At 42.8% G+C, this 14,113-nt stretch overlaps 1 protein-coding gene across 2 annotated transcripts; it reads left to right on the top strand.

The window, feature by feature from the left end:
- The first annotated feature begins 6,520 nt into the window (after positions 1 to 6,520).
- LOC131192749 (putative zinc finger protein 735) lies at positions 6,521 to 13,458 on the top strand. 2 transcript variants are annotated; one of them, XM_058172235.1, is made up of 6 exons: positions 6,521 to 6,610; positions 7,009 to 7,637; positions 7,884 to 7,998; positions 8,118 to 8,185; positions 10,399 to 10,528; positions 11,968 to 13,458. In XM_058172235.1, the coding sequence occupies exons 2-6, from the start codon at positions 7,233 to 7,235 to the stop codon at positions 12,927 to 12,929; spliced, it is 1,680 nt and encodes a 559-aa protein (XP_058028218.1). In that variant the 5' UTR covers positions 6,521 to 6,610; positions 7,009 to 7,232; the 3' UTR covers positions 12,930 to 13,458. The 2 variants fall into 2 exon arrangements, with proteins under 2 accessions (XP_058028218.1, XP_058028220.1); XM_058172237.1 differs by lacking the exon at positions 6,521 to 6,610 and having other exon boundaries at positions 6,957 to 7,637.
- Positions 13,459 to 14,113: the final 655 nt, after the last annotated feature.

Raw genomic sequence — 14,113 nt, 5'->3', positions numbered from 1 at the left:
GATTGGACACACAAGGAATTTGTCTTGGTGCATATGCTCTCAGTGTACATAAAAGAAAAGATACCTCCATCAAGGTACAACATTTACAACACAATTGATGGTCAATATGGGCCAGGGCCAGGGACAGGGGATATTCCTCTGCCCTGGTCCTATTAGACCTCTCAGCGGCGTTCGATACCATCGATCATGGTATCCTGCTGCGCCGGTTGGGGGGATTGGGAGTGGGAGGCACCGTATATCGGTGGTTCTCCTCCTATCTCTCTGACCGGCCGCAGACGGTGTTGACAGGGGGGCAGAGGTCGACCGCGAGGGGCCTCACTTGTGGGGTCCCACAGGGGTCGATTCTCTCGCCCCTGCTGTTCAACATCTACATGAAGCCGTTGGGTGAGATCATCAGTGGTTTTGGGGTGAGATACCAGCAGTACGCTGACGACACTCAGCTGTACTTTTCCACCCCAGACCACCCCAATGAAGTTGTCAGTGCTGTCCCGTGTTTGGAAGCTGTACGGGTCTGGATGGGGAGAAACAGGCTCAAGCTTAATCCTCCAAGACGGAGTGGCTGTGGATGCCGGCACCCGATTCAGTCAGCTGCAGCCGCGGCTGGCTGTTGGAGGCGAGTTATTGGCCCCAAAGGATAGGGTGCGCAACTTGGGTGTCCTCCTGGATGATCGGCTGTCGTTTGAAGACCATTTGACGGCCGTCTCAGGAGGGCCTTCCACCAGGTTCGCCTGGTTCGCAGTTCGCCCCTTCCTGGATCGGGATGCCTTATGCACAGTCACTCATGCGCTCGTTACCTCTCGCTTGGATTACTGTAATGCTCTCTACATGGGGCTCCCCTTGAAGTGCGCTCGGAGGCTTCAGTTAGTCAGAATGCAGCTGCGGGTTATAGAGGAGCTACGCGTAGCTCCCATGTAACACCGCTCCTGCGCAGACTGCACTGGCTACCTGTGGCCTTCCGGTGCACTTTAAGGTGTTGGTTATGACCTTTAAATCGCTCCATGGCTTAGGACCTGGGTACTTACGGGACCGCCTGCTGTTACCACACGCCTCCCACCGACCCGTCGCTCCCATAGAGAGGGACTTCTCAGGGTGCCGTCCGCCAAACAATGTCGGCTGGCGGCCCCAGGAAGGGCCTTCTCTGTGGGGCTCCCACTCTGGAACGAACTTCCCGGGTTTCGCCAAATACCCGACCTTCGGACATTTCGTCGCGAACTCAAGACTCATCTTTTTATCCGCGCAGGGCTGGCTTAAATTGGGATTTTAATGTTTAAATTCATTAATTTTAAACGGGGTTTTCTTAGTATGGTAAATTTTAATTATTGGGCTAATTTAAAATAAGTTTTTTAAATCGTATTTTAAATTTGTATATTGTATTGTCGGTTTTATTATGCCTGTACACCGCCCTGAGTCCTTCGGGAGAAGGGCGGTATAAAAATCAAATAAAATAAATAAATAAATAAATAAATAATATATCAATATAAATCATAAGGATTGACAGCAACAAGTTATAGTCATACAGTCATAAGTGGAAAGAGATTGGTGATGGGAACTATGAAACAATTAATAGTAGTGCAGATTCAGTAAATAGTCTGACAGTGTTGAGGGAATTATTTGTTTAGCAGAGTGATGGCCTTTGGGAAAAATCTATTCTTGTGTCTAGTTGTTCTGGTGTGCAGTGCTCTATAGCGTCGTTTTGAGGGTAGGAGTTGAAACAGTTTATGTCCAGGATGCGAGGGATCTGCAAATATTTTCACAGCCCTCTTCTTGATTCGTGCAGTATACAGGTCCTCAATGGAAGGCAGGTTGGTAGCAATTATTTTTTCTGCAGTTCTAATTATCCTCTGAAGTCTGTGTTTTTCTTGTTGGATTGCAGAACCGAACCAGACAGTTATAGAGGTGCAAATGACAGACTCAATAATTCCTCTGTAGAATTGGATCAGCAGCTCCTTGGGCAGTTTGACTTACTGAGTTGGCGCAGAAAGAACATTCTTTGTTGTCCTTTTTTAATGATGTTTTTGATGTTAGCTGTCCATTTGAGATCTTGCGATATGATAGAACCCAGAAATTTGAAGGTTTCTACTGTTGATACTGTGTTGTCAAGTATTGTGAGAGGTGAAAGTATGGAAGGGTTTCTCCTAAAGTCTACCACCATTTCTATGGTTTTGAGTGTGTTCAGTTCCAGATTGTTTTGGTTGCACCACAAAGCTAGTCGTTCGACCTCTCGTCTATATGCGGATTCGTCATTGTCTCGAATGAGACCAATTACTGTTGTGTCATCTGCGAACTTCAGTAGCTTAACAAATGGATCATTGGAGATGCAGTCATTGGTATACAGAGAGAAGAGAAGTGGGGAGAGCACACAGCCTTGGGGGGTCCCTGTGCTAATTGTACAGGTATTTGATGTGATCTTGCTTAGCTTCACCTGCTGCTTCCTGTTTGTTAGGAAGCTTGTGATCCACTTACAAGTCTGTTCCGGTACCTGTAGCTGGTTTAGCTTAGTTAGAAGAGTGTCTGGAATGATGGTATTGAATGCTGAACTAAAGTCTACAAAGAGGACCCTTGCATAGGTCTTTGGAGACTCAAGATGTTGTAAGCTGTAGTGCAGACCCATATTAACAGCATCATCTGTTGATCTATTTGCTCAGTATGCAAATTGCAAGGGGTCTAACAGTGCATCTGTGATGGTTTTCAAGTAGGAAAGCCCTAGCCTTTCAAAGGTTTTCATGACTACAGATGTTAAAGCAACTGGTCTGTAGTCATTCAGTTCCTTGATGGTGGGCTTCTTCGGCACTAGGATGATAAGGAACATAGCACATCTCTAGTGATTTATTGAAAATATGGGTGAAGATGGGGGCCAATTGGTCAGCAAAGACTTTTAAGCAAGAAGGAGTTATCTTGTCTGGGCCTGGAGCTTTTCCTGGCTTTTGTCTGTGAAATAGGCCCTGCACTTCCTTTTCTGTGATCACTAGGGGTTGTGAACCCAATGGAATGGGGTCAGTTGTAGGAGGCTTGGCTGTTGTTGGTGTGTCTGAGATGGGGGTTGTGGAGATAGGTGGCTGTAGTTTCCTTTCAAACCTGCAGTAAAACTCATTCAGGTCATCTGCCAGTTGTTGATTACCTTCAGCCTGGGAAGGAGGTTTGCCATAGCCGGTGATATTTTTAAGAGTTTTCCACATTTGCTGGTTCATTTGCTGAAAACTGATTCTTTAGCTTTTCAGAGTAGCTTCTTTTTGCTGCTCTTATCTCCCTTGTTAGTGCATTTCTCGCCCAATTGTACAGCATTTTATCACCTTTTCTGTAGGCTTCCTCTTTGGAATGTCGTAGCTGCTTAAGTTTAGGTGTAAACCAAGGTTTCTTGTTACTGTGTATTCGCAAGTTCCTTGTAGGTACACATAGGTCTTCACAGGAGCTGACATATGATCTTACAGTATCTGTGAGTTCATCCAGGTCTGCAGAGGTATCTTTAAAAATATTCCAATCAGTGCAGTCAAAACATGCCTGTAGCTTTAATTCTGATTCCTCCGTCCAGGTTTTCACTGATTTAATTATTGGTTTTGTGGCTTTAAGTCTTTGCCTGTAAGCAGGTACAAGGTGAATCATGCAATGATCAGAGTGTCCTACAGCTGCACATGGTAAAGACCGATAGGCATCTTTTAGTGTTGTGTAGCAGTGGTCTAGAGTATTCTTGCCTCTGGTGGGACAATTGACATGCTGAAAGTATTTTGGTAGCTCTTTCCTTAAGTTTGCCTTGTTTAGATCTCCCAAAACAATGGCCAGTGAATCAGGGTGTTTGGCTTCAGCCTCCATGATTTGGTCAGCTAGAGTTCGTAATGCCTTGTTTACACAGGCTTGTGGTGGGACATAAACAGCAATTAGAAGAAATGAGGAAAATTCACGAGGCGAATAGTAAGGTTTGCAGTTGATAATTAGAGTCTCTAAATTGTTGTCACAGAATTTGTAAATTATATTAAAATCTTGACACCAGTTTCTATTAATATATAGGCATAAGCCTAATGCGGTGAAACATTGCGAACAGCCACCCTTCTTTTGGGAAAGAGCCAGGAGGCATTTCAATAGAAGGTCAAGCCGGGTCTTATTCAGATCACATCCTGGCATTTATTTTTTATTTTTTTATTTTATTTATTTGTCACAACATTATATACAGGAACATATATTGAAAGGAAACAATAGGACAGGAACGGTAGGTACTTTTGTGCACTTATGCACACCCCTTATAGTCCTCTTAGGAATGGGGTGAGGTCAATGGTAGACAGTTTTTGGTTAAAGCTTTTAGGAGTTGGAGACCACTGAGTCAGGTAGCGTATTCCAAGCATTAACAACTCTGTTACTGAAGTCATATTTTCTGCAATCAAGATTGAAGCGGTTGACATTAAGTTTGAATCTGTTGTTTGCTCTTGTATTATTGCTATTGAAGCTTAAGAAGTCCTTAACAGGAAGGACATTGCAATAGATGATTCTGTGTGTTAAACACAGGTCTTGTCAGAGTCGGCTGAGTTCTAAATTCTCTAATCCCAGGATTTCAAGTCTGGTGGAATATGGTACTTTATTGTTTACAGAGGAGCGGAGAACTCTTCTTGTAAAATATTTTTGGACTCGTTCAATTGTATTAATGTCAGAGATGTGGTATGGGTTCCAGACAGATGAGCTATATTCAAGAATGGGTCTGGCAAATGTTTTGAACGCTCTGGTTAGTAGTGTAGAGTTTTTGGAAAAGAAGGTATGCAGAATTAGGTTTACAACTCTTAGAGCCTTTTTTGCTATATAGTTGCAATGGGCTTTGGCCCTTAGATCATTTGATATGAAAACTCCAAGGTCCTTGACAGGGTGGGGGTCATCTGTAAGATAATGTCCATCAAGCTTGTACTTAGTGTTTGGGTTAGGGTTAGGTTAGGCATGTTTTGGAAGGGGGAAGGCGCAGCTGCTATTGCCCGTGATGAGGTTTGCATGGTGGCAACAAGATACTGCTGGATTTATTTTTATCTCCCTTCCAAAACATGGAGGATGAGTGAGTCCTGGTTTTCGCTTTCGACACACTCATCACTTGCAGCCACTGGTGTCATCTCCCACTCCAACTCAATGCACAACAACTGGCATGAGCAACTCCTGAGGGCTCTTGGTCCTCTTGACAGCACTGCTCTCCACCGCCCAGCTGGGCTGCTCCTGCTTGACACAGGGCCAGAGTTCTCAACAACCGCAAGACACAGGCTGGGCTTCCTAGAGATTTTCCTGATCGTTCCCGGCTGCTTCTGGCAAGATTTGGACCCTTTTGAGGCCTCCTCCAATCTCTGCCCAGCCTTCAGGGCAGCTGTTCCTGAGGGAAGTGAGTTTATATATATATATATATATATATCCCGCCATTCTCCGAAGACTCAGGGCGGCTTACAGTGTATAAGGCAATAGTCTCATTCTATTTGTATATTTACAAAGTCAACTTATTGTCCCCCCAACAATCTGGGTCCTCATTTTACCTACCTTATAAAGGATGGAAGGCTGAGTCAACCTTGGGCCTGGTGGGATTCGAGCCTGCAGTAATTGCAGGCTGCTGTGTTTTAATAACAGGCTATCTTACAGCCTGAGCCACCACGGCCCTTTCAAATCCTCCAAAGTTCAAATCCTCCAGAGATTTTTCTCCATCTCCACAGACGGCGCCTAGAAAGGAAAGGAGAGGGAGAGGGAGAAATTGCTGCCTCTGGAGACCACAAAGCTTTTCTTGGGCAAGGAGGAATTGTGAGGGGCTTTTCCCCTTAGTCCCATGTCCATTATCTCTGCCGTCTCCCTTCCCTTCAGGCGCGCTCCTATTTCCCGCCCTTTCTACAATCCTGGCACTTTGCCCCTAATCCACCAGGGGGAGCCTCTGCTAAGAGAAGGTAACGCCAGGCGGTTCCTGATTGGTCCCCTGGAGGACGAACGTCACAGCTGTCTTTCCAGAGGAGGCGGCGACAGGAGTGACGTCACAAACTATTGCCGCTCTAGGACGCTCTTCCTCCACTTATGACCAAAGCTCTCAACAACCACAAGACACAGGCTGTGTTTCCCAGAGTCCTTCAATTCTGTCAGCCTGGCTGTTTCTGACAGGATTTGGACCCTTTTGAGGCCTCCTCCAATCTCTGCTGAGCCTTCAGGGCGGCTGTTTCTGAGGGCCTCAAGTTTAAATCCTCCAGAGAGATTTTGTTTTCCTTGTCCACAGACGGTGCCTAGATAGGAAAGGAGAGGGAGATGGAGAAAGTGGCCTAAAACAAAGCTTTTCTTGGGCATGGAGGCATTCCTCCTACTCCCATGACCATCATCCCTGCCCTTCCCTCCGATACGTTCCTCTTCCCGCGTTTTTCAGGTAATCCTGTAAATTTACGCAAAATCCACTAGGGGGCGCTTTCTGCCAAGAGAAGGGAACTCTAGAGGCTTCCCCATTGGACCACTGGAAGGCGGAAGTCACGGCTGCTTTTCCCGAGGAGGCTGCGAAGGAAGTGACATCATAGAGCTTTGCCTCTCTAGGAAGCCGCACTCGCTCTCTTTAACCCCTGGGGTTCCGCAAGACGCGGAGAGGCTGCGGGAGAGTCTCCTGAGGGGGAGGCGGTCCAGACGTGCCCAGGTGAGTAAGGGGGGGTTCTTCCCGGGTCCCATGCTTCCCAGCCGTCCTCTCCATGCAGGGGAAAGCGGGAGCACCTGGAAGACGGCGGGGAATATGGGATTCCCTTCCCTCCCCGTGTCAGAGGAAAAGGCCGGGGGGGAGGGTCGGGTCGGCCTTGCGGAGGCCCAGCAGGAGAGGAGAGAAGCCGGGCGAGGAGGAGGCAGGATTCGCACCAGGCTCCCCGAGGGCCCCATCCTGTGTCCAGAGGGGGAGAGAAGCGGGGGGAGGCGCTCTCCAGCTGCCTACTTCCCGGCCCTGCGCTGGGATGAGCTGTTTGGGGCTCCGGGCAGATTGGGTGAAGGTTGTTCAGTGTCTAACTTCCACTTTCTAATTTATGGCGTTTATTTTTCTTTCATCAGATACAGAAATTCGAAGCCATTTGAAATCTTTGTAAGGCAAAATTTTCTCTTGGAGGAAAAAAAAAAGAGCAGAATAACTTTTCTCTTTAGGTAAAAAAGAGCGGAATAACTTGGAGGGATCAGAGTCCTGCAGCACCAAAAATGCTCCTGTGAAGGAAAAGGCATCTGGAGACCCAGAAGAGTCCTTGGAGCCATTTGGAGTTGCTCTGCAGGAGAGAGAAAGGATGGAGACACAACTTTTGGGAAAGGAGGGAGCCGGAAAAAGCCCTTCAGCTGCTCAACCTGGAAAGCTCTGGACAAGGACTGGGCAGAAGATCCTGGAAGGGGAAACCATCCTTCCTTCAGAAGTTCAGCCCTGGACCATCATCCAATACCGGGAGGCTGAGGGTCCCCGAGAACTTTGCAGCCGACTCCATGACATTTGTAGGCGATGGCTGAGACCAGAAAAGCACACCAAAGCCCAGATGCTGGACCTGGTGGTTCTGGAGCAGCTCCTGGCTGTCCTGCCCCCAGAGATGGAGGGCTGGGTGCGGGAATGTGGAGCAGAGACCAGCTCCCAGGCGGTGGCCCTGGCTGAAGGCTTCCTCCTGAGCCAGGTGGAGGAGCAGAAGGAGCAGGTCGAGTTGCAGGTGAGACACTTTAATCCAGGGACTCAAAAGAGAATAAAAAATGTGTTTGAATGCTTTACCCCTCCATAATAATTCATAATATGTGGCAATGTCCCACCAATTCTTGTAGATTGTGCCATTGTTTTCTCACTCAACCACACTGATGGATATTGGGGGCTTTGAGGTTGTGTTCTGACTATAAGAATCCACTTTATGTCGAGTGATGTACATTAATTCTGCTTCTTTTTTCCTTCCTCCTATTTGAAGTGCTGCACTTTGGAGATCAGAGATCCTGAGGGAAAGAAGAATCCATCAAATCCCATTCAGAAGCTAATTTTCAGGAGGATCCCTTGGGAAGATCAAAGTTGGAAAACTGCAGGAGGTAATCCAAGATCCTCCAATTACCTGGAGAGATCCCATCTGCCTTAGCTTCTTCTCTTCTGTAGTATACCTCCTCTTATTTTGTTCAATATGAATTTTGAAATTATTTTATCCTTACAGAGAAACAAAGAATGAAGTTTTCTGCTTTTTACGATGAAGCTCAAGCAGTGGTTGAACTTCCAATTCAAGTAAGAAAGTGAAAAGTTAATTAGATTTGTATTCTACTTCAGGAAGTGAAACAGGGGTCAGAGTACTCTCTCCTTCTGTTTCCCCTCTTGTATCAACTGGATTATTTTTGTGTTCCACATGGCATGGAATGCATAATAACAGGTTCAAGTTGCTGTCAGTCCGCTTAGCTTAGTAGACTATTACTGGGACACAATGGTTTGTCAATTTACCCTCCGATTCTGTTTAGGAAATTTTTTTTTTAAAGACCACAGGTTAACTGGTTCTGCTAGGTACTCCTCCATCTATGAGTTTACAAGGAGTAATTTTTTAACAAGTCCTTCAAGAAATAGGATAAATTTATCACTGTAGTAGTGAGTGCTAGGGACCCATTCTTTTTGTCATTCTTTGACTTGGAATTCTCCAAGGCTAATGAAAAATAAATGTTGACATTGCCACATTACCATTTTAAAAAAAAGCTTTGTTCATAACCAGTAGTTCAAAAAATAAGCAAATCACATTAAAAAATAAAGCAGAATTTTAAAATCCAAAGACCATATAGAGCATGTAATGGCAGTACTTTGGGCTACAAAATAATTTCCTATCTTCTGATTTGTTCCTGGATTAGGAGATCAAACATTCCCATTTTGGAAAGGCTGAGAAATGATCTTCATAGAGAATTATCTCTTCTTTGTTATCTCTTTTCTTTTTTCTTTTAATTTTCAAAAAAATCTTTATTAAAATTTAAAATATTAAAATACAAATACACCTGTAACGAAAATATGTCCATGATAGTTGTACAATTCAACGTCATTCTAACAGTACACAAATCTTAACTATTCATATATTCTTAGATATTCCTTCCTGATCAAATATATGTAAACGCAATTTATGTCTTCTTTTGATCTATAGATTTCCTATTTTTATTTTCTATCCATTGATACCAGTTTTCCCAAGTTGAGTAATATTGTGAGTCTTCCTTATTATTTAATTGTATAGTAAGTTTGTCCATTTCTGCACATTCAAAAATTTTCCAGATTATTACTCAATCTGTCGGTGTAGTGGACATTTTCCAGGCTTGTGCGAGTACAATTTTCTCTGCTATAATAATATGAATGATCAAATATTTAATCTTTTTAGGATATTTTCCTTTAGTAATCCCCAGAAGAAACAGTTCAGGTTTCAGTTCTATTTGGCAATGCGTAATTTGCCCCAAATATTTCTTCAGTTAAAGAAATTTTGAGAATTGTCCATTTCCTCACCTAAAAATAGGACTTGGTTAGTTAGTGCATATCTTTCCTTTGGGAATTTGGGAACAATGGGACAGAATAATTGATTTGGCAGGGATCTTGGAGGTCTTCTAGTCCAACCCCCTGCTCAGATAGGAAGCCCTATAACATTTCAGATAAATGGCTTCATCAACACCTCCAGTGTTGGAACATCCACAACTTCTAGAGGCAAGTCATTCCGCTGATTAATTGTTCTCACTGTCAGGAAATTTCTTGTTAGTTGTACGTTAATTCTCTCCTCAATTAGTTTCCATCCATTGCTTCTTGTCCCACCTTCAGGTGCTTTGGAGAATAGGTTGGCCTCCTCTTCTTTGTGGCTGCCCCTTAGATCTTGCAACACTGCTATCATGTCACCCCTAGTTCTTCTTTTCATACGTATACCCAATTCCAGTAACCGTTCTTTAGATGTTTTAGCCTCCAGGACCCTAATCATTTTGGTTGCTTTCTTCTGTACTTTTTCTAGAGTCTCAAAATCTTTTTTAAATCTGGAACCAAAACAGGATGCAATATTCCAAGTATGATTTTACCAAGGCATGTGATCTTGATTCTACTCCTCTCCTATGCAGCCTCTGATTGAGTGGTTTTTTTTGGCAAATGTAGCATACTGCTGACTCTTGTTTAAGTGATTGTCCACTAGGACTTCAAGATCCCAGTTGCACTTTCTACTGTTGAGCCAGGTATCACCTATTCTGTGCCTGTGTATTTAGTTTTTGTTTCCTAAATGTAGCATCTAACATTTCTCACCATTGATTTTCATTTTGTTAGATGGCTGCCAATCTGTCGATTCTTCTATATCTCAAGCTTATCTTCTGGAGTGTTGTTATTCCTGTCAATTTGGTCTTGTCTGCAAATTTGATGAGTTCCCCTTTCATCCTCTTGTCTAAATAATTGATTAAGATGATCAGATATTGCAAATCCTCCTGTTCTGTTCTTTTTTCCATGTTCAGGAGACTCTTGTGTCCTTCGAGGAGGTGGCTGTGTATTTTTCTGAGGAGGAATGGTCTCAGCTGGATCCTGACCAGAAAGCGATGCATTCAGAAGTTATGCTTGAAAATCATAGGAATGTGGTCTCCCTGGGTAGGTTTACTAGTCCGCAATCAGAGAGTTCAAGAAGACAGATTATAGTTAGTTTTTTTATTAAAAAGTCACTAATCACATATCGGCTTCTTGGAGGGAGAAGGAAAGGATCTTGCCTTCTCATATTCCAAGGAAGGAAAGATCTCTTTGCTTAGATGCTTTCTGTGAAAAGCATTCTCCCAATCCAATTCATGAATCAAGGCCTGATGCAGTGTGACTCAGCATCCTACAGTACAGGTAATCCCCTAGTTACGACAATTCACTAAGTGACTGTTCAAAGTTACGACCTAGCCCTCCCTCAAGTACTTAAGACCCAGTCCTGAAATTATGAATGTTGTAGCACAACAGCTGTTTTTCACACTTACGAATGACAGCAGAGGTGCTGCAACGTTTGCGCTATCTATACCTCCACCCCACTGAGACTTACATTGCGATGGTGTAGCAAGACGCCAGGTCCTTTGCCTGCTTCGTTGCATTTGCAAAAAACAGAGGCCAAAAGTAGTGAGAGATATATGAGATCAGTAGCACGAAATCTCATGCTAGCGATCTCACGTGATTTCGCACTATACTACTTTAGGCGTCTGTTCTCTGCTAACCAAGGCCTGCACGATATCCAAGCAAGTCCTCTGCAAACAGAGGGAAAGGCCTCTTCGTTTTCAAAGACTTTGCCGCTGGATCTCATGTGGTCCTCAGTTTGTAAAGAACACAGGCCAGAAATACTGCAGTGCAAGTTCACGTGTAATCAGTGATCACTTGAGATCTTGCACTACTTGTCTTGTGTGATCTTGTACTAAAGTAGCTTGGGCCTCCATTTTCTATGAACTGAAACCTGTCCCAGATCCGGCCAAAGAGCCCTTACAAGGTAATAAGGCTTTGGGACAGCGAAATACCCATTCTTGAAACCTTCCAACCTTTCCAGTCTCCACGCAAACAGCATTTACAAGCCAATGGGAGGCTTCAAGCAAGGGATTTCGCTCCAAAATCTCATCACTGAGATCAAGGAACGGACCGAGTGGGAATCCTGCCTGCCGGACAGAAAATAGCTGCTCCAAGGTACACCAGGGAAGGAGATTGTTTCAAAATTGTTTCAGTTCTCACAGGTCTCTACTGAAATTAAAACACCCCAATAAATCTTACGTTTTCTCCCAAGTCCTCCTTGGAGGTTTCCCCTTGATTATTCCTTAACTCAAAACTGAGTGAGATTTGCATGTATATAGATAATTAGATAATTATAAGGAATAGTTATTTTCTAGTTATTTTCAAAGCGTTTATGACCCTTGAATATAGAAATCATCATGTCTATATCACACCACTGTAAGCATGCAAACATACAACCTAACAGAATTTTGGAAAAATTCAGAAGAAAATTCATTGACTTTCTACAGTTTGATCTTTTTCTCTAACTTTGTCATCGTTTTCAATTTTCTTTTCCTTTGAAGGTAATAACGGGCAGGAGAATCAAGATTCCTGTGAACTGTTCCAAGGGATCAATGCTAAAGATAGAACGGAGAAGTTTGGATTTCGAATGGAATTTGAAAGCCATGAGAAAAAACAGTCAAATAATTGGAATCAGGAAAGCTCATATTCTACTGATGCTCCGACGCAAGACTTTCTTGCCCAACAAGAGAAAATAAGGAAAAAATATATTGGGAAAAGTGTGAAGCTAATCAAAGCTAAATTACATGTAGACGAACACTATTTAACCCAAAACAAATGTAGAGAGTATGATAATAGGTTCAGAAGTGGTAGTAATCTTATTTCCCATAAAAAGAAATCATATAAATGCATGGAGTGTGGGAAAACCTTTACTCATAGCAATGGACTTAGAAACCACAAAACAATCCACACAGGAGAGAAACCATATAAATGCACAGAGTGTGGAAAGACCTTTACTCTAAGCAATAGACTTACTATCCACAAAAAGATCCACACAGGGGAAAAGCCATTTAAATGCATGGAGTGTGGAAGGACCTTTGCTCGAAGATGTAATCTTGTTTCCCATAAGATGATCCACACAGGCGAAAAGCCATATAAATGCATGGAATGTGGAAAGACCTTTGCTCAAAGAGGTAATCTTATTTCCCATAAGATGATCCACTCGGAAGAGAAACCATTTAAATGCATGGAGTGTGGAAAGACGTTTACTAACAGCAATGCTCTTACTTCTCATAACAGAATCCACACAGGAGAGAAGCCATATAAATGCATAGAATGTGGAAAGACTTTTGCTCATAATAGTAATCTTACTTCTCATAAAAGGATCCACGCTCAGGATAAAGCATATAGCAATAGCAACTCCAGTTTAGATTTATATACCAGTCCACAAAGCTTTATAGCGGTCTTTGAGCAGTTTACAAAGTCAGCATATTGTCCACAGCAATCTGGGTCCTCATTTTACTGACCTGACAAAGATTAAAGGCTGAATTAACCATGAACTGGTCAGGATTGAACTGACTATGGGCAATTCGCTTTTGGTACTGCATTCTAACCTCTGACCCACCATGTCTATAGATGTTTATGTGTACAAATATTGTGCCTTTCAGATCCAACTGAGACAAGGTTGAATCCAACAAAGTGTAATTTGATGTGGAGAAAAGCAAGGTTTTACATCTGGGTGGGAAAATAGATTACATGAAACCTGGCTCAAAAACAATAACTGTAAAAATTTTCTTGTTTATGATTTGGTGCATATATTGCTACCAAAAGTATTTGTTTATAATTCATTGTTACCTCCACCATCAATATTCTCCCCTCTTCATCTTCAAAAATTTGTCTTGCTTTTATTGTTTCTTTAATATATAAAACCACGGCTCTTTTCTTTTGTTGTGCTAATGAGTATAGTTTCCCAATTTTAGGATATTCCAATAATTTATTGTGGTGGTTTTTTATGTGAACCTCTTGAAGACAAATAAAATCTAATTTTAACTTTCCTAATTTGTTAAAAGTCCTTTTCCTTTTCATAGGAGAATTCAGTCCATTTTATTGATCGACAATAATTTAATTTCGTCTTCCATAGTTTTACTTGTAGATAGTAGGTGTTATTGTTCTGGTTGCTTTTATTTCTCTCTGTTCTTTTGTCTTTGCACCTTCTCGTTCTGCTCTCTCTTCCTCCTAGAAAAACGCTTCCAAAAACGTTCTTTAAAATGGCAGAAGAAATAGGTATTCAAGATGTATGGGGAGAAATAAATCCTAAAAGAGATCAATACTCATTTTATTCAAGTAGATATATGTCCTGGTCAAGAATAGATATGATGTGGATGTCACCGGAGTTCAAGTCAAATGTGCAAGAAATAGAAACAGAAGCAAGCATTTGGGCAGATCATAACCCAATTGGAGTTAAGTGGAAAGGACAAAAGAGAAAATGGACATCAAATCAATGCTAAAAGACAAGGAATTTATGCAAAGTATGGAAAAAGAAATGGACATTATATTCCAAATGGGATCTGACTAAAGCCCTACGTAGTGGCTTAGGACCAGTGGTGGGTTGCTCCTGGTTCTGTCCGGTTCTTTGTAACTGGTAGTAAAAGCGGCGGGAGGCTCTTCCCACCTGCCCAGACGTCATAATTTACTATCTGTGCATGCGTA

Source organism: Ahaetulla prasina, chromosome 2, assembly GCF_028640845.1.
Source record: "Ahaetulla prasina isolate Xishuangbanna chromosome 2, ASM2864084v1, whole genome shotgun sequence".
Lineage (NCBI taxonomy): Eukaryota > Metazoa > Chordata > Lepidosauria > Squamata > Colubridae > Ahaetulla > Ahaetulla prasina.
This window is presented reverse-complemented; position numbering and strand designations above follow the sequence as displayed.

Bases quoted from the DNA above. Each gene is read 5' to 3' on its own strand.
- LOC131192749 (XM_058172235.1), top strand. From the start codon at position 7,233: ATGGAGACACAACTTTTGGGAAAGGAGGGAGCCGGAAAAAGCCCTTCA. The intron at 7,638-7,883 runs GTGAGACACTTT...TCCTATTTGAAG, and splicing joins AGGAGCAGGTCGAGTTGCAG to TGCTGCACTTTGGAGATCAG. The intron at 7,999-8,117 runs GTAATCCAAGAT...TTATCCTTACAG, and splicing joins AAGTTGGAAAACTGCAGGAG to AGAAACAAAGAATGAAGTTT.